Here is a 20764-nt window from a genome sequence, read left to right on the forward strand (position 1 = left end):
AAATCAGAACTACAAATCACATTGTTTAACTTTATTGTAAAACTTATTAGCCTATATGTGCTTTGTACGATCCTCTAGGACAAGATAATTCTTATCTATTACCCATATGACTATGCAGACCCCAGGGGGGTCTCTATCATTCCCTCATTTTGTAAATGATATAAACATCACAATCAATTTAATATTCGTTTACAAACAACAATATATACATATATGGATATGAATATGCAAAAAACAATTGGCAAGGAAGCTCATGAGAAAGCTCACACTGGTCGGACATCTTACAATACAGACTACCTATAATATGCAAAGATTCAGTCTAATCAGATGGTTCTAGTGGATATATCCCTTAAACAATCTGCACTTGTTGCGTCTTGCTCAGGGGGCTAATGACCGTTCTCTCATATACATCGGAACAGACTGATTTTCTGCTTTCTGTATCCTCGCAGATGTGAGTTTCTTGAACTTGACTGTAATTGCAGCAGACCAACATCGCTTCTGACAAACAGAAAAAGTACACATTAATATTCTGAACACAATTAAGCAGATATGCCTAATCCTAAAATATTTAAAGCAAACACAGCTATACCTACTATATGTCCTATAATTCCTGAAATTCATGTTGCTGGATTTATCTAAATTAACCATCCTGAATTCCCTTTTTTATGGTCTTTGGTAATTTGTTTCTTCAAATCCTTGATTCTAGCTGTGTGTTCCTCTATAGCAGGGGTCCTCAAACTATTTTGCTCTGGGATCCCATCAGGAAATAAAAATAATGACTGGAACCCAGCAAGTTACTGCAGAAGGTCATCACATCACATGTGTAATCAGCAGACAGCACATGGCAGCATTTGTGGAGGCACAGAGTGATGGGAGGAGTCTAGAATAACAGACAATCCAACAGATGTTTCAGACTCCTTGAATCGCTGACTGAGATTAGAAAAGTAATCAGCCTGATGGGCAGTAATATGGAGTTGTGATCCCATGCTGAGAAGGTCGGGACCCACTTTTTGAGAACCTCTGCTCTATAGCATCTTCAATTTACATCAGACTGGTAATTACAACATGCTCTTGGTACAGCCAAACACATATCTGTCTTTAGCTGTACGGTACCATCTAAATATTTACAAATAAATTTGATCTGTGGCACGGACATAAAAATATGCCTTTTTGTCAATCTGCTAATCAGAATGTCTACCTAGTCTATTAGCTATGGAGGAGTTACAAAGATACCCAGTGATGCTAATATTTATCAACTCTATAATGGTCAAAGGGACTCCTAACCAACGCTTGGATCCCATGCCTTGAAAGAGATAGCTAGTCTATCGAAACCGATCGGCCAGAAGGGGACCAGCGCAGTGTATTCCATCCAGAGGGAAGGAGAACTTACCAGGGCCTGTTTTGTTTAACCACCCATGCTGTTTTTGTCTGCAATTCTTTGTGGACCATCCTAATTGTATTTTCTTTTGCATAATAATAATGCACTTGGAAAGTGAATTTGGACCTCCTACTGAGGATCCGGAGTGCCTATAGTGATTTCACGGTCCCTCCCTATGCGCTATTTGTCTGCTTTATGTAGACAACTTTAACGGTACGGGTTCTGACAACATTCCTTTTAATTGATAATAATTATCGTTTAAACAGTATATCACGATTGTTTTGTATCATTTTTTTCTTTTTTGGTACCCCATGTGGGAGGACCGTTTGGACCCAAAAGACCATTTGATTTAGAGTTTCAGCACTCAGAAACATACCAAGGTCTTTCTGTGGTAATGCATGGATCTTGAATTAAAAGGGGAAAGTGAACAGACCCAGCTATCTCTTAATTTTAATTTTTGCTACTTGGTAATGGGCCTGTACTATTTGAGTCAGCCCATGTCTGAGGCTCCTCTGCTTTATCATAAATGTAATTAGGTATCTTCATTATCACTACCATAAACCATATTACTGTCACTACCGTGGCTGCTAGGCACAAAATACAGCCCCAGACCCTTATCAGGTTTGGGCATTAATAACATTTTAGCAAACTGCATCGTTGAACTTAACTTTTGGCTTTTGAGCTTTGCAGATGTTGGAGTAGTCAGTTTGGACTTGTAGTTCAGACATATACTGCAGTTCTGTGCTCTTTGGTACTGTAAATGCTTCTTTCTTTCTGTGGACTTGTCATTGCAGCTTCCTTTGCTTCAGCATCTGCTAGATTGCTTTCTTTGGTTTGGTTCCTTATGTGTGCTTGTATCTTTATGATGGTTACTTTGTATGGCTTCATCAATGCATGGAAAAGTTTTGTTATGAGGTTAGTGTGCTGTATCTGTTTGCTTGTAACGGTTTTAAAGTCTCTGCGGTACTTGTTTCCTAGCACGGCCACATATCTTGGCCATCGGGGGTAATTTGAGTGGCCTGCGACGCGACCGACGCGATGCCCCCGATTTTTCCATTGAAATGCATTGAAAAATCGGGTCGGTCGCGTCGTGTGCAGCTAAAAATGCTTAAATGGTCCAGACGAGATGCCCCCGATTTCCCCATAGGGAACAATGTTAAATGCCTCACTTTACCCGCGATGACCACAATTTCCCATAGGAAACAATGTTAAATGGATCAATTTACCCAAATCAGCATAGGAACAATAGTAAATGGGCCAAAAAGACCCCTGAACATTGAAATGTCCCCCCAAAAGTAGTTGACGCCACCCCGCCATCAACGTGAACCCGAAGCGTGGCGAGCGCAGCGAGCCCGCGAGGGGCGGCGGTACGCGTCCTCCGACCTTTTCATGCCCTACTATCCACTAGGGCGTGGAGTGAGAATAGAATAGTGTGGCGAGCGCAGCGAGCCACCGAGCCCGAAGCGTGGCGAGCGCAGCGAGCCCCGCGAGGGGACGCGGATACCTTCACAGGTAAACGCGTCCCTTCGCGGGCTTCCCAGGTGTCCGCGTCGCCATGGACACCTGGGAAGCCCGCAAGGGGCCGCGTATAACTGTGAAGGTATCCGCGTGCGCTCGCCACACTATTCTATTCTCACTCCACGCCCTAGTGGATAGTAGGGCATGAAAAGGTCGGAGGACGCGTACCGCCGCCCCTCGCGGGCTCGCTGCGCTTGCCACGCTTCGGGTTCACGTTGATGGCGGGGTGGCGTCAATAACTTTTGGGGGGACATTTCAATGTTCAGGGGTGGTTTGGGGCCATTTACCATTGTTCCCTATGATAATTTGGCTAAATTGAGCCATTTCACATTGTTTCCTATGGGAAATCGTGGTCATCGCGGGTAAATTGAGGCATTTAACATTGTTCTCTATGGGGAAATCGCGGGCATCGCGTCTGGCCATCGCACCCGATTTTTTTAGCGGCCGCGATGCCCCCGATTTTACTCCCGATGAGCGCGATTCTGATCGGTGTGGCCGTGCTAGGAAACAAGTACCGTCTCTGCTTGTCTAGATCAACCCATAGTCCATTGTCACTCCCCAGCTGTATCTGGAATCTGTATAAAGGTTTGCTGTTGTGTTCTTCGCATGTTCCAGTGCTTTAGTGAGGGCCACAAGTTCTGCTGCTTGTGCTGACAGTTGTACTGGTAAGGCTCTAGAAATCACCACCTCACTCTCTGTGGTGACATCATAGCCAGTGTAGGGTGTGCCATCTTCATAATATCTAGACCCATCAACATACAGTTTATAATGTGCATTGGGTATGGGGGGTGTCCTGGATGTATGGGAATGTCTGAGTCTCTTGTTCCATCAAAGCAAGGCAATCATGGGAAAAATTTATTACATGAATATTCGCTTCTCACCTCCACCTTCTTCCGAATCTACTTCCATTTTCTGGGCTGCTGTAGATAAAGGTGTGCTTGTAGAAGGTGCTTGTTCCAATATTCTCCCCCATTTTGAACATTTGATGTTCACACTAGAATTGTTAGTGGGTTAAGATGCATCTCTTTATTGTCGCATTGGTTGCACTCAATAGGGAAACCTCATACTTGGTGAGTCTGGCTGCTGATAGGTGCTTAGTTCTGGCTTATTGCAGAATTTCAGTTACCACATGTGGTACTTGTATAGTCAGTTCATGATTGAGAACAATGTCTTTTAATACAGCTGCAGGTACTTCTTGGATAATATTTTCAGGCTTGCTGGAGTAATAAGCAAGAGGTCTTTGTTTTGTCCCATGTAGCTGTGTAAGGACTCCCAGTGCATGTTCCCTTTCCTCATGACAGTAGAGGGAAAAGGATTTTGAATAGTCTGGAAAGCCTAGAGCCGGTGAAGAAGCTATGGCTGACTTTAGTTGCTGAACCGCTTGAGACATTTCTTCCTCTGATGGGCATGGACCTTCTTTCTTTGTAGCATCGTACAAGGTTTGCATATAAACGGATGCATGGAGATACAGTCCCTGCAGTAGCCAACCAGGCCTAGGAATGACCTGATTTGTTTAAAAGTCTTTGGTACCTTGGCTTGCAGTATGAGCTTATTCCTCTCTTCTGTCAGGTTTCTGATGCCTTGAGAAATGCAGTGGCCCAGGAATATGACTTTGTGTTTTGCAGAGCTGTAATTTGTCTTTCGATGCCTTGCAGTCTTGCTCTTCCAGGAACTTGAGTAGGGACACTGTTTCCTTATGGCAATTTGGCTTGAGTTGTTGTGGTTAACAAGAGGTCATCATACTGGATAAGCTGGGTGTCTTCTGTGTAGAGGGGTCTCCAAGCCTGGAGAACCAGTGACATGGCCTCAGTGTAGTCACTTCAGTTAATCATGTACAACATTATTGTTTGCTAACAGTTCTTGTGAGTCTTTGGTGATAAGCACAGAGCAGAATGCATTGGCCTATAATTCATCGTAAACCAGGCCCCTGATGGTGGGATCTGATCCAACAAGGTGTGTCGATTTTAGGCACAATGGGACAGTTTATTAGCAGTCTTTCAAGGACTTCTCTTGTACCAGTCTGTATTGAACTTCACTAGAACCGGTGACATCATACTTCTGGACAGGACAGGTGTATTCTATGGAGATCTGCACTGCACAAGGACACCAGACCACAGGTAGGCTTGGACTTGTTTGCTGATGGCTGCTGTTTGTTCTGTGGTGAGTGGACATTGCCGTTGCACGTTGACATCCAATATTCATTTTTTATTTATTTCTTTCCAAAAATCGGGCAGCATGGTATCAGCAAAGTCTGCAGGGGAAAAAAACTAAGAAAAAAAAAAAGCACAAAACCAGCAACTTCTATTTTTGGCATACAGTTTTTAATTATATTTGACTTATTTCATGCCTGTCTTTGATGCTTGCATATATTGCAGAATATTAGCTCCTAATAGGTTAACAAGACATGTTGATGACGTGAGGAACTCAACTTGTACGGGCGTTCATTTATCATTGATAGGTAAAGGGGTTGGCTTACTCTTCCGGAGTAGGAGTGTCTATCCGCCCAACCAAGTGCCTAGTAATGTAATGTACTTCCTGATTTAGCTTATTTGGTACTTTCTGCTTAGAGACTGCAGCTACAGCACTGTGTGAAGAGTAAGGGAGATCATACCTTGTGGAGATGCCACACCTGCTCCGTCAAAATGGAGTGCTGCGTCCTCATACCTTCCCACAAGGTTAGTCAACTGTCATGCCTCAGCAGCAGAAAGCTTGCAAGACGTTCCCCTCCCTGAACATCCATCTGTGCCAAAACATCACCTCTTGGTTTCTCTAATGCCCAAAATACTAGATCTCAAAGATGAACAATATTTACAAGAAATATACACATATTTCGTCTTTATTTTATATATATATATTTTCCCTTCCCAACTTCCTCAGTTGCAGGGGTGCCTTGGGTTGGTGGACCAGGATCAAGTTATGTGCAATGTAACAGGCAAAAGCAGTGCTGGTGGCTGCTAATTATAATATACATGGACAAACAGGAGCAAATCCTGTCCCTCACCAGATAACTGACATATAAAAAACAATGCACTTACTTTTATATTTTTTCCTGAATTTCTCAATAAGAAACATTTGACCTAGGGGTGCCTTGAAAACATTTTGATGCTCTAGGATACTAGTGTCTAGAACAAGTCAAGGTGTGGTTCTAGCATTATCTTAATACTCCATGTCTTATGAGAATTAAACCCCTATCAACCATTAATAAATTGGTGGAAGTACATGTGTAAACAAATAAAAATGCATCCTCACCATCTACAGATATTGTATGAACAAAGAACGTGCCCGCATATGCCAAAATGGGGTGTGGCCTTGCTGCAAGGGACATGCTTTGCAGAAAGACTACAGTATACACCAGTTCTGTAACCTGCACGCACGCACATACATACATACATACATACACACACATATATAATTCATGTCCCTTACATTGGCCTGATTGCTAATAGGCAAATTTGCAGAGCTCTGTGATCAGATAGTGGCCGCTCAGACAGAGCATAAATTGGTCATAAGACATGTTCTGATCTTCATCTAATAGTCACAATAGACAAACACAGTCTGCTTAAACTAGTACCACACAAACAATTACAGTATATGTTCTCATGTTTTTATTGAACACATCATATAAACATTCACAGTGCAAAGTGGACAAAGTACATGAACCTCTAGGCCAGGCATTCCCAACCACGGTCCTTAAGGTACACTAACACGGAAGGTTTTAGTGATATCCAGGCTTCAGCCTGGAAGGCTAATAACTTTTCCAACAACTAATTGGAAACAGGAGTCAGTCAACCTGGAGTCCAATCAATGAGACGAGATTGGAGTTTTTTGGGTTAAAGCTGCCGTATTAAAAAAAAAAAAAAAAAAAAAAAAAAAAAAGACACCGGTTTTGATTTTGCTATTCTCAAGAATCACTGCCTGACGTGAACCATGCCTCGCACAAAAGAGCTCACAGAATGGATGACTTGCATAAAACTGGAAAGGGTTACAAAAGTATCTCTAAAAGCCTTGATGTTCAGTCCATGGTAATACAAACCATATATAGATTAAAGAGAAAGTTCAGCAATGTTGCTACTCTCCCTAGGAGTGGCCATTCTGTAAAGAGGAGTCCAAGAGCACAGCGCAGAATGCTCAATGAGGTGAAGAAGAATCCTAGAGTGTCAGACTAACATCACTGTTGACGAATCTATGAAACAAACCACTAAACGAGAATTGGGTTCATGGGAGGACACCACTGCTGTACAGACACGAAAAAAAAGTTGCTGTACATTTGAAGTTTGCAAAAAAGAGGACCTGGATGTTCCACAGCACTACTTGCAAAATATTCTGTGGACAGATGAAACCAAAGTTGAGTTGTTTGGAAGGAACAAGAGCACAGCACATAATCATCAAAACCTCATCACAACTGTAAAGTATGGTGGAGGGGCATCATGGTTTGGGGCTGCTTTGCTGCCTCAGGGCCTGGAAAGATTGATAGCAGAGATGTTTTACAGGAGAACTTAATGCCATCTCTCCACCAATTAAAGCAAAGCAGAAGATGGGTGATGCAACAGGACAACAACCCAAAGCACAGAAGTAGGACAGAATGGCTTCAACAGCAGAAAATACGTGTTCTGGAGTGGCCCAATCAGAGTCCTGACCACAACCCGATTTAGATGCTGTAGCATGACCCCTCAAGAGAGCGATTCACACCAGACAGAGGAATGGTCCAAAATTCCTCATGACCGTTGTGCAGGTCTGATCTGAAACTATAGCAAACGTTTGGTTGAGGTAATGGCTGCCAAATGAGGGTCGACCAGTTATTAAATCCAAGGGTTCACATACTTTGTCCACCCAGCACTGTGAATGTTTACATGGTGTGTTCAATTAAAACAGGAGAAAATATAATGGTTTGTGTGGTATTATTTTTTTATTTTTTATTTTTTTTAACACAGTTGCAAGAAAAAGGAACACATTTTCGTAGGTATTATAGTGGGTACACAAGGTGTGATTTTGCTTGCGATTCTATCCTGATTGGGATCATCGAATGGTACACAAAATGCATTCGATTTGACTATATAGTACAGATTGGTACTATATAGTGATGACTGCCAAGACTATTTTTCTATTCAATTTACACTACACGGAAGCATGCATTGGGATCAAATCTGCATTGAATGTAGAAAAAACGTTTGATGCCCATTCAATTTTATATTTGATTTTGTTCTATATGCAAAATCAAAGAAAAATTGTGCATATCTCAACACATGTACCCTCTATTAGAGGTGTAATAAAATAGCATATACTATTCTATATAGTATAGTATACACTTGAAGCAAATGCTGATTATAGCCATCTCAGAAAAAGGTACCTCATACTTGCCTATCCTCACAGAATGTCCGTGAGGCTCCCAGCTCCCCAGAAAGGTGAGACAAGGCCACCTTAACTCATGGGCTTACTGCCCTAGGGTCCCACAATTCTAGGTGACTGAGCAGAGGTTTGTTGGTGCCTATGGAGTTTTTGGTGAGGCTAGTAGGCTAGTAGAGATTGCTGCCCAGCTGCTTTGGTTGTAAATTCCACAAAAATCAGAGCTGCCTGCAGCCAAACAATAAATGGCTGTAGGCATAGTAATTGCCAGATGGCTGATAGGTGGAGACACAGCAGGAAGTTTTTTTACTTGGTAGTGGCCCACAATGCGGCTAAGACAGCCCTGAGGTGGGGAAGCCTTTCTTCCCCCACTTAGAGCAAATGTGTACGGCCCGATGGGACGCGACAGAACTCATGCTACAAAGAAAAAGAAGCTACCTTTAAGCCTCTTTTCAGTACCCCAAAGAAAAAGAAAAATCTTATAAAACTTGGAGAAACTCATACAAGAGAGTTTAGCTTCTATATGTATTATCTTGAAAAGCGTATCATTCCCAGAAACAGTTTTCTGTAATGACCATTTCTGGGCTAATAAGCACCATAAGAAACTATACTACTTTGTGAAGTCATTTTACCTTCTCTAAACATCAACTTTTAAAACAGATCAGCTGGGAGGGTCAAGTTTTATTCTGTTTCTGTACCCAGAAAAATGACATCTACACATCATCTATCTGGCCTTAAAAGCTATGATAACACTTTTGCAGAGCTCGACATAAAAATACTTTGACACAATGCTATTACCTGAGGAACAGCTATAAATACATACTGCAGTGTTAAAAGTAAATTGACAACTCCTTTAAAAGTGGGATGCTAAAGAAACCATTTTCGATTCAATGCTTTTCAAAACATGTTGCCTGTTTTGAAATGTGACGTAATATCTGAAGTACTGTACATGCTACACAAGGTGCTGTGATGGAATTTAACAGCAAAGATGATCTGTTGAAATTTTGAAGATTAGAAATCACCTCAGCTCTCCCAGATCTGCACTATGGGGGGGGGGGGGGGGGGGTATTCAGTGTTGGTCTTTAGGTCTGTTTTGGTGGAATGATTTAATTATGGCTGTTGAGCAGGCTTTAAAAGTATCTGAAGCGGATAAGGCTCCGCAGCAGGGTGTGTTCAAAAGACAGCGAAGACGCAGTTACTTTCCCTTCTGATGAAGGTATGCAGGAATTACTGGAAGACTGGAAAACAAGGATCTTCTAGGTTTGCGGCTTTTCCCCAGTCCTTTCGTCCCTCCTTTAGAGGGGGTGCATCCTCTAGAGGGCAGGCTGGTAGAGGAAGATTTGTTGCTGGGAAAAGGTAAAGCTCCCAAGTCCCAATTTGGTGCCTTTGAAAAAAAAAGCAGGCTGCCAAGGGTGAGAAGAAGCCCTCCGCATGACGGGCTGGAGGCTCCCCCAGTCTGGATTCAGAGTGGGGGGGTCGCCTTTTGCAGTACCGGGATGCTTGGGCCTTATCAGGCCAGGATTCCTGGGTTCTCAATGTGGTTTCCAGGGATACAGGATCAACCTGAAGGGGGTACCTCCAAGGAGGTTTCTCCCTACACCTTTACCCAGAGAGGAACGCTTAAGAAAGGCCCTTTTGGGGGGGCAAAGTCTCTCCTGGAGAAGGGCATGGTGGTCCCGGTACCGCGAGAGGAAAGGAAGAAGGGGTTTTACTCCATTCTTTTCTTGATACCCAAACCGGACAACTCGTTCAGACCAATCCTGAACTTGAAGTCTCTGAACCTACACTTGTGGATAGATCCCCTCAGGATGGAATCCTTGAAAACAGTACTCATGAACTTGGAGCCGGGAGAATCCCTAGCGTCCATGGACATTCAAGATGCCTATTTGCACATATCTATATGCAAAGAACATCAGTCTTTGCAGATGTAGATCGCCTATTGTGAATCGCAGCAATTTCGGGCTCTCCCCTTTGGACTGGGAACAGCCCTGAGGGAGTTCACAAAAATTATGGCGGTCTTGGTAGCTGCACTCAGGCTTCGGGGAATTGTGATCATCCTGTATCTAGATGACCTGTTGTTCAAAGCAGAGTCAGCGGCAATTTATTTTCTGCATGTCATGGGTGGATTTTAAATCTGCAAAAGTCTCAGCTGTGCCCTAGTCAAAGGCTTCAGTTCTTGGGAGTTCTTCTCGACACACATCTACATCGGGTGTTTCTTCCAGAAGCAAAGGCCAGACACATTTGCCAACTAGTCTGGACCATTTTACAGTCACCCAGTCCATCAGTATGGCATTGCTTGAAACTACTGGGCAAGATGGTGGCGACATTCGAGACCCTTCAGTACGCCAGATTCCACTCAAGACCGTTCCAGTTGAACATTCTTGTGAGTTGGTCAGGGAATCCCAAGACCATGAAAACAGAGAATGTTCTCTTAACCCCAGAAACGAGGAATTCCTTACTGTGGTGGATGGATATGGAATCCCTCCAGTTAGGGCGTTCCCTTCGATCATGGGAGTGGCTGGTGGTTACCACCGACGCCAGTCTCAGGGGCTGGGGAGCAGTGGCCTTGGAGTGGAGATCACAGGGCCTAGGGTCCAGGGAGGAATTCGGCATTACCGATCAATGTTCTGGAACTGTGGGCAGTCTGGAAAACACTGTTGCAGGCTAAAGTAGTGTTGAGGGGCTCTCCCATTCGGATGCAATTGGACAATGCCACGGCTGTGGCTTACCTGAACCATCAAGGGGGTACTCGCAGCAAGATGGTGATAAGGGGAGTTTACAGGATGTTCGAGTGGGCAGAGGCCAATGTTCTGGCCATATCTGCTTTGTTAATTCCAGGAGTTTGGAATGTAGAAGCAGATCTCCTGGAAGGATAATGGGCGTTACACCCAGAGGTGTTCCAGGAAATAGTGACTCGTTGGGGACTGCCGGAGCTGGACTTGACAATTGTGCCTGGACGCCATCAAGTATCCAGGTTCTTTGCCAGAACCAGGGATCCTTTGGCGTGGGTGGTGGATGCCATGACAGTGCCCTGGAATTTCGAGATAGCATAGGTCTTCCCTTCATTTCCCATGCTTGCCCGGGTCCTCAAGAGAGTGGGGACTCGAAAGAAGTTATTTGTACCATGGTTATTAAAGGGTTTGGAAAACCTATATTAGATGTGTGAGAGACAAAAAGTCCACATGTCTACGTTCAAAGTTTCAAGACTGTTGGGAGTTTTTGCAGGATGGATTCTCGTCTGGACTAAGCTTCAGTCACAAAGTGCAATTATCAGCTTTGTCTATTTTCTTTCAGAAAAAAGTGGCTTTGCTACCAGAGGTGCAGTATTTTCTCAAGGGGGTTACATGTTTGAAGCCTCCTTATAGACAACCTGTAGCTCCTTATGATTTATCTTTGGTGTTCTCTGTGCTTCAGAAACCTCCATTTGAACCATTAAGGTCGGCTGACCTGAAGTTTCTTACTTGGAAACTGACTTTGTTGGTTATCGCCTCTGCTAGGCGTGTTTCAGAGTTAGGAGCCTTGTCTAGCAGGTGTTTTCTCCTCCTGAGGAGGTCAGGAATAGAGACAGACTAAAGAATTTGGATGCGGTTCACGCATTGTGGACAGAGTGAAGGATTTTCGTAAAACTGACTTATTGTTGGTCTTGTATGATGTACACAAAATGGGCTGGCCAGCTTCTAAGCAAACCATTGCCTGTCGGTTGAGGTCGATGATTGCATTTGCCTATACTAAAATTGACAGACCAGTGCCCTCCAGAATCAATGCTCATACCACCAGGTTGGTTGCTACCTCTGGGGCTATGCGCCATGGGGCTACAGCAGATCAAGTATGCAGGGCTGCCACTTCGTCATCTGTTCACACATTCACAAAATTCTACAGGTTTCACGAGTTCGCGTCGGAGGACGCTTCATTTGGGCAAGCAGTGATGAGAACTGCAGGCCTGAGCATACCCTACCAAAGGACCGGCTTTTGAATGTCCCATGGTTGAGCTATGTCACCAGGATGAATGAAAAAGGGGATTTTTGTAAGAACTTACCGTTCGAATCCATTTCTCTGATTTCATCCTGGTGACAGTGATCCCTCCCGTTACGCTCAGTAAGTAATGCCATTTCATGTTTGTCATGTTATGATTGTTAAAATTACTTGATTGTGCATATTAATATGCTCAGGCGCTGTACTGAGTTAATGTATCCTAGTGTGCTCTGGAAGTTGTACTGAGGAAAGCTGGGCTGCAGAAGGGAGGAGCCTGCCTCTCGAAGCTTTAGCATAGGTGCCTGGCTCCTACGAACCCACCTACATCCCATGGTTGAGCTGTGTCACCAGGATGAAATCAGAGAAAGGGATTCGAATGTAAGTTCTTACAAAAAAAATCCCCTTTTCTGGGTAAAAACTTGTTACTAAAGTCTCATAAAAATTATACATTTGACTAAGACACATTTAGACAATTTACACACATTATGGTTTATAGCCCTTTGAGATTAGAAATACCAGGTTTTTGTACACTGGTGCAACCCAGATGAGACACCACCGAGAGCTCTTTTAGACAGATGGGTATTCCCTGGATGGTGACGTCACTGCACACAGATGTATTCATATGCTGTAAATGGGTCCCGGGACACATTTACCTGGGATACACTGCACTGCGAACTGGGTAGATCCCGGGTTCAACCTTGTATTTTATTTCTTTTATTTGAAAGACCCTTTCAGGTGAATCAAAACCAAGGTTGATGCACTTTCAGATACAATAACCTGGGATTTTGCTGCTTTTCTGAAAGTAGTATTAATGTAGCTAACCAAAGCAGGTAATTCTTATTTAGCTTCAGCCAGATAACAACAGTAGCACACTGGACACCACCTTTTCATTGTAGTTCTAATGGACGGATGTATCAAGCTTCAAAAAGCGATAAACCACTAGGCAATCACTCCTAGCTCATTTTTCAAACCCGCCTGTAACATGGCATTTGGGAGCCATTTGACTGGTTGTTTATCACTCTCCATGTTATCACTTTTTGAAGCTTGATACATCTGGTCCTCAATAAAAAAGATGAAACTGATCAAAATAAATCTTCACCCATAAGTGCATCCAATTTAATTTTCAATATAAAACTGCAAAATCAGCTGGTCTGACAGAGGGCTTGAAGGTATCAGCCAAGTCAAAACTATGGCCCTCCAGCTGTTATGAAACTACACATCCCAGCATGCCTTGCCAAAGTTTTAGCATTCCATAATAGCAAAACTGTGCCAAGGCATGATGGGACTTGTAGTTTCACAACAGCTGGAGGGCCATAGTTTGGACATGCATGGTATAGGTTATTTAGGCTATATGGAATTTCCATTGCATGAATGAATGCCATGTCACCAACCAAATCCTTTGCAATTTCAGTCTGGGCCTTATAACATGAAGCACTATGGCAGATATTCAATGTGAAATATCGCTATGTTTAGCAAATCCTGTTTAGGATTCGCTATACATTTGCAGGGCTCTTGAGGGCTGGAGCATTCGCTGTCAGCCCTCCCTCTCACCCTGTTCAACGCTTCAGAGGCTCGCTGCCCCTGACGGCTATTTTTAACCCCTGCGGCGAATGCCCCAGGGAGCCGGGGGACGGCAGCAGGCAGGGAGATGGAAGCCTCCCTGCCTGCCCCAGAATGTGTGGGGGAGAAGGAGGGCTCCCGGGAACACAGGCAGCAGAAGCTGCCCCCAAAAGAGCTGGCAGGGGACGCGGTGGAGGGAGCTGCAAGCACATGAATCCAATTAGCATGCCCCTTCACACAATAAAATTACTGATTTTTTACACAAAAAAAAAAATCCCATTGATATACACCAGCGAATTTCAGCAAGCATGAAACGGAGAACTTGCCGGAGAACTTTCGGCCTACACTGAACATTGATTAGGGTGAATCAGATTTTCAGTGAAAAAGATTCAGTGCAAGGAGTGAAAACAGCACTATTCCCCCCCCCCCCCCCCCCCCCAAAAAAAAAAAAAAAACATTGAATACTGCCCTATATGTCAGTGTTCTCCAGATTTTAGACACAATTGTGGCAGATAACAGATTGTGGCAGTTACAGATGATCCAAAAGTAGTAACACTGCAAAATTACACTGAGCACTCATGTACAACTACATCACAGGAATTATGAAAATCACACACATACTATTCTGACTCAATAACCAGGCTGTAAATGTAAGGCCTTTAAGACAGTTCATCTGTGTATGTCTATAGTGAACCAGTACTTACACCAGGAGACTTTATCAGACAGTGTCAACTCAACTGAAGAGGCATGTGTGAAGAATCCAGATGAGGGTTTATTTCAAGCTGATATTCTTGTAATAATGCACAAAAACAGTAGGTGAAAAGAAAATAATTTGCCAGAGCTCAACAGGAATCAACTGAAGGTTAAGATGGCAGACATACAATGAGATAGGGATGGGAAGAAGGCAGGGCTAATGACATCAGAGCCCTACAGGAACAAGGAAGGACAATTTTCACAAGATGCAAAGCTTTGCAATAATAACATGACAGTAACTGAACAGCATATGAAGACACATACTTCGTGGGACATGACACTCCCCGTCTGAAATCTTTAGATTTCACGATAATTCAAACATAATAAAGTCATTTGGTGAAGTGCAGAATTGATCTTGAGACCTGTAAACAAAGAGAACCTGCAACAATAACAGATGATTATAAGAAAACATTTAGTCTAAATCTTGTGACTGAAGTCCCAAGTGTCAAACCCATCTTCAGATTGGGGAAGTCGCAACTTGCAAACACTTCCACCAACCCACACTGTAATCCAAATAATTAGGTGTCGATGGTATGATAGCTGGAAGTTTGTAGTAAATTTCTTCCTATGATTAGCTGAATCTGGTAGCCAAGTTCGTCTTTATGTGACATCTTCCTTTGGGAGAAGAAGCACTAATTCACTAATTGGATGGAAGAAAACTCGGACAGAACCTCCTTTGGTCACTTTGACTTCCACTTTATGAGTCTTTCCATCGTCGCTTGGGATAACCTTGGTGCTAAGTCCCATTGGCCAGTCATTGCGATGGGCCTCTTTGTCCTTTAAGAGGACGAGGTCACCGATCTGGAGGTTGGGTTTTGACTTCTGCCATTTATGACGACTTTGAAGCATGTGCAGATATTCCGTCTTCCAGCGATACCAAAACACATTGGACAGGTGTTGAACCTGTTTCCACTGACGCCTGTAGATGTCATTGTGGTCTAAATTTTCAGAAGGAATTAAAGCAGCTCCAGTCTTATTGGATTTCGCTATACGACCGTCCACTCTTAGCAATTTGTGACAATCCATTCCTGGGTTCAGTTCAAAGAGTGCACTGTTCTCGGATAGGGTGGCTCCCTTTGTGATCTTATCAATTTCTTGACAGTATACTTCTTGTTGTACACACTGAATGATAAACTCCTCTGCATGTTCAGGGTCTGCAACTGTTTGTTGTAGATTGTTTGGTAGTTTCACTCTTGGCAGGCGGAAGGGTAAAGGTGTTACCCAGCTGTTGGAATCATCTTGAGTGAAATCTTTGTCCATTATCTTGAGAAATTCTTTATCTTCTCTTGCATATGCTAACTTGTTATCCTCACTTGTTGAATTGAAAACTGTCAGTCCAAGACTGTCATCCCGAGACAGGACTATGTTCGTATTATTGTGATGGTCATGCTGTAATTTACTGCTACCCAGCTTCTCTTTCGCCCAGTAATGATGTGGGCATGGCTGAAAGTGAGTGCTGCGACCATTTGGCAAGAGGTTTGTCTTAAATGAGGAAATCTTGGTAGGCGGCTTCATTTTGTCCATACAGACATTGCCTATGATAACCCAACCTAGATCAAGGCGTTGGGCAAACGGAGCATTATTTGCTCCATTTATATGTTGACGCACCTTATGTACTTGGAGAATGTCTCTACCGAGTAGACGTAAGATCTTTGCATTCTCGTCAAGGTTTGGTATTTCATTGGATATAGGCCTTAGGTGAATGTGATGAAGAGCGACCTCTGGTGTGGGAATCTCTTCTCTGTTGGATTTTATCTGGTTACACTCGACAAGTGTGGGTAAGGGTATCTCAAGATTGTCCTTGAGAGATGCTACAACCAGTCCACTGGCTCTTCTTCCAGATTCTTCCGTAATTCCACTACAGGTACCCAAAGTGTAAGGATAAATATCTCCTTCTAATTTTAACAGATCAAAGAGTTCTGGACTTGCGAGTGACTGATTGCTCTGGTCATCCAAGATGGTGTAAACCTTTAGAGTCTTCTCTGGCTGTCCCTTGGGGTATACATTGACTAGACATATCTTTGCACAAGACTTGTCACAAAGACCTTCCCCACAAACTTTAGTGCATGGGTCCTCAAACTGCGGCCCTCCAGATGTTGTGAAACTACAAATCCCAGCATACCTTGCCACAGTTTTAACACTGCCTTGTAGCAAAAGTGTGGCAAGGCATGCTGGGATTTGTAGTTTCACAACATCTGGAGGGCCGCAGTTTGAGGACCCATGCTTTAGTGCATGAAGAAGATATAGTAGCGGGACCTGCCGTTTGATCTGTAATCTCCCCGCCATGCCTTGGCATAGTAGGGAGATGTGCAGGTGGTGTAGGATTCAGTTGAGATGGGTGAAGTGCCTGCACGTGGTCCTCACAGTCACATTCTGTGCATTGAATAGCAGTTTTACAGTCCTTAGCAAAATGTTCAGTGGAAGCACAACATCTGTAACATACCCCAAACTTCTTTAGAAGTTCCATGCGTTCCTGGAGTGGTTTCTTTCTGAAACCGATGCATTTCTTGAGGGGGTGTGGCTTCTTATGTATGGGACACAGACGATTAGGGTTTTCAATCACTTTACCTTGGTTGCTCTTGTCAGGAGCTGATGTTGGTGTGGAAAGGATTTCTGTCTTTTTGACTGACACTGGCACCTTATGGTTCTTGTAGTTAGAACGTGGGCTATCATACTTGGGGGAAAGCGAACCAGGATGATTTGGCTCACTATAGAAGAAGCTTGGGTCATTCCTGGATTCTGCAATGTTCTTGACAAACTCGCAGAAGTAGGAAAATGGGGGAAAGGAGACTTGATTTTCCCTTTTGTATCTTGACCCAAGTGTAGTCCACCTTTCTTGAATTCCGTATGGCAGCTTGGAAACTATTGGGTTTACCCCATGAGCTGTGTCCAAGTATCTGAGGCCAGGTAAGTGAGTATCAGCCTTGGCCAGCAGGAGTTCAAAGAGTAGGTCACTGAGCTCTTGAAATTTCTCATTGTCCTTGCCGGATATTTTTGGGAAATTCTGCAGCCGTTTGAACAAAGCATTCTCTATGGCTTCAGGACTTCCAAAGCTCCTTTCTAGCCTTTCCCAGGCAGCAATGAGGCCTGCCGCAAGATTAGCGATGTGGACGGATCTGAGTCGCTTGACACGTTCTGTGGACTGTGGGCCAAGCCATGTGACCAGCAGATCTAGTTCTTCAGCAGCAATAATGCCAAGGTCACTAATTGCGGTCCTGAAGGCACATTTCCAACCTCTGTAGTTCTCAGGCTGATCATCAAACTTAGGGGGTTATTCTAGTTCATTCTTTCTGACAAAATCCTTCTTAGATGGACAAAACCATGTGCACTGCAGGTGGGGCAGATGTAACTTGTGCAGAGATAATTAGATTTGGGTGGGGTTTTTCTTCAAAGTGAGATCTATATTGCAGTGTAAAATCATGCAGTCAGTATTTTCCCTGCACAGAAACAAAATAACTCACCCAAATCTAATTCTCTCTGCACAAGTTACATCTGCGCCCCTGCAGTGCACATGGTTTTGTCCATCGAAGAAGGATTTTGTCAGAAAGAATGAACTAGAATAAACCCCTTAGTGAGGCCAGTCTTAATAAGTTCACGGCGAACCATGTATCTTGCGAAGTCTGACATGTCTGTTTTCTCTGACTTTGGGCAAGAAAATGCTGGCTGCTGAGTTTGGTTGTTCATATTGTTCTGGGTAAGAGACATAGGGAGATATGGGGGTGCATAGGCATTCAGCCTAGGAGCTGGTTTAAAGTCCATAGGTCTTGCTGCATATGAAACTGTGTGGTTACCAGGGATCTGGTGACTTACTGGCATATTGGTTTGCGACCATACATTTGTATATGGAGCTTCTTGAGGCATTGGACCTTGGTGCACTGTGGTGTGTGTATTGTACTGACCTTGGACATGGTTTGTTGAAAAATGATCAGAGTCCCTTTGTTGTGCCCTGTTAGGAATGTTTTCAGCAATCAGGGGTTCACTGTTCTGGCTTAGGACGTAGTCTCTTGTGCGCTTAACAGGATCCTCTGCATCCACTTCACTTAAATTGATGCTGTCTCTTTCACTTATACTGGCAGCTTGTACTAAAATCTTTAAACGTGCCATTGCTGTAGCATGTTCACATTGTTTCTCCAGAGCTTCTATTTCCGCCTTTTCCCTGGCTGCTCTGGCTTCCATTTCTGCCTTTATTTTTGCAAAGTCGGCTTGTATTTTAGCAGTTTCTACTTCGGCACGTGCCTTTACAAGTTGTTCACTTAGCATGGAATATTTTGAACTTCGTGACTTAGATGATCGCTTTGAATGCCTGGTGGACACAGAAATGCATGATGATGTTTCCAATAATTGTGCGATTCTGGCTGCTGTCTTACACTTAACTTCACATACTAAACTGTCTCGATCCAAATTGAGATGATTGAAGCCTTGCAATTCCTTTAATGCATCGTGAGTATTAAGCGTTTTCAAAACATGTACATATTCTTGACATTTCTCTGTGTAAAGTTCATATACTGAACAAAGCTGACCTAGGGTTCCCTCTAGTGGTGAGACATCACAATCATGCTGAGAGATGGTGGACATGTGACTTTGTAGTTTTTGCCATAAGTTTAGGATATGGGCAGAAAGTTCATGTTTCCTACCTTCAAGATTCTCTTTAACCTTCCATGTAGGCTTAACAGGGCGTTTAGACTGTAAGTTGAGATCCATAACTTCTTCTTGTTCTGATTGTAGATAGTGTTCATCTTAAACAGGCTGCACAGTGTTCCCTTCAGCCATGATAGCACACAGGTAGAATGGAGCTGAATAACACTGGAGTGAGTTTGTACAGTAGCTTGCTAGAAGAATCTGTGTGATGTAGCTGTCTGTGTGGCTGCAAAACACTGATGATTTCTCCTCACACTGCAGGCAAACTAGTTACTTTCTTTGTATCTGCAGAAGCTGCAGCTGGCTTGCTGGTACATCTGGTAGTTTATAAACTATCTTTTCACTATTCTGACTCAATAACCAGGCTTTAAATGTAAGGCCTTTAAGACCGTTCATCTGTGTATGTCTATAGTGAACCAGTACTCACACCAGGAGACTTTGTCAGATAGTGTCAACTCAACTGAAGAGGCATGTGTGAAGAATCCAGATGAGGGTTTATTTCAAGCTGATATTCTTGTAATAATGCACAAAAACAGTAGGTGAAAAGATAATAATTTGCCAGAGCTCAACAGGAATCAACTGAAGGTTAAGATGGCAGACATACAATGAGATAGGGATGGGAAGAAGGCAGGGCTAATGACATCAGAGCCCTACAGGAACAAGGAAGGACAATTTTCACAAGATGCAAAGCTTTGCAATAATAACATGACAGTAACTGAACAGCATATGAAGACACATACTTCGTGGGACATGACACATACATTCTAGAACTTAAATGGCATTAAGGAAAACTAGTGAAGTACAGAAATCTGGAGAGAAGTAACATAAATTCAAATGTACCTGCATTGAAACACCTTCCACTCTTGCAATGCAAGCAACTCGATCGAGGAAAGTCACAGTGACTGGCACAGCCACAAAAAATCCACTTACAAATGCCCGAATATATCTTCTTCCGTGCAACTGCGCCATTTTCTACAGGAAAAAGATAAAGTACAGGATCATGCATTGTAAACATTAAAAAAATTGGTTCCAGTTGATAGGTCAACCACTATTGACAGGCAGGCAATAGATCAACCCGTGGAAAAAAGGTTGACATGCTAAGAGTTGGGGGATTTTTCAACCAAATTACTTCACGATTCAAGTGGGCATAGAGGGGGACTATTATACAGTAGTTTGCAGAGCACAGCGAGAAACCATACCCGAAGCATGGCAAGCAGAGCATTGGAGGGAACATTTTACACTGATAGGGTGTCCACGTAGACATACACAACAACAAAAAAACTGTAAACCTCGTGTAGACCTTTCTCAATGTACACCTAGACCGTGTCAGCCTTTTTCATGTTGCAGATTGCCTGTCGACCAATAGTGGTCAACCAAATTATCCACACCCATTTAAAATATATGATTTCCCCAATTTTACCCATAACCTCCAACAGAGTAGTTTTGCCATTTCTAACTTATATAAGTAGAAGCATTTAAAACATTAATTGGTTAACCCCTTGAGTGGTGGGTTTCTCTGGGGCAGGACAAACCTACCAGGGCAGGTTTGTCCTGCCGCAAAAATACTCTCCACTGCAGCTGCAGCAGCCCCTGCACCCCTGG

General features: G+C 43.3%; 1 protein-coding gene across 7 annotated transcripts in view; it reads right to left on the bottom strand.

Annotated features, from left to right (window-relative positions):
* The window catches only part of IMMP2L (inner mitochondrial membrane peptidase subunit 2), a 990168-nt gene that overhangs the window by 962597 nt on the left and 6807 nt on the right, over positions 1-20764 (bottom strand). For all 7 annotated transcript variants that reach the window (XM_083182733.1, XM_083182736.1, XM_083182738.1 and 4 more), the window contains exon 2: positions 20003-20134. In XM_083182733.1, coding sequence (XP_083038859.1) covers positions 20003-20131 — 129 coding nt within the window. In that variant the 5' untranslated portion in view covers positions 20132-20134. The remainder of the gene's footprint in view (positions 1-20002; positions 20135-20764) is intronic.

Source organism: Crinia signifera, chromosome 4 (assembly GCF_055691185.1).
Source record: "Crinia signifera chromosome 4, ASM5569118v1, whole genome shotgun sequence".
Classification (NCBI taxonomy): Eukaryota; Metazoa; Chordata; class Amphibia; order Anura; family Myobatrachidae; genus Crinia; species Crinia signifera.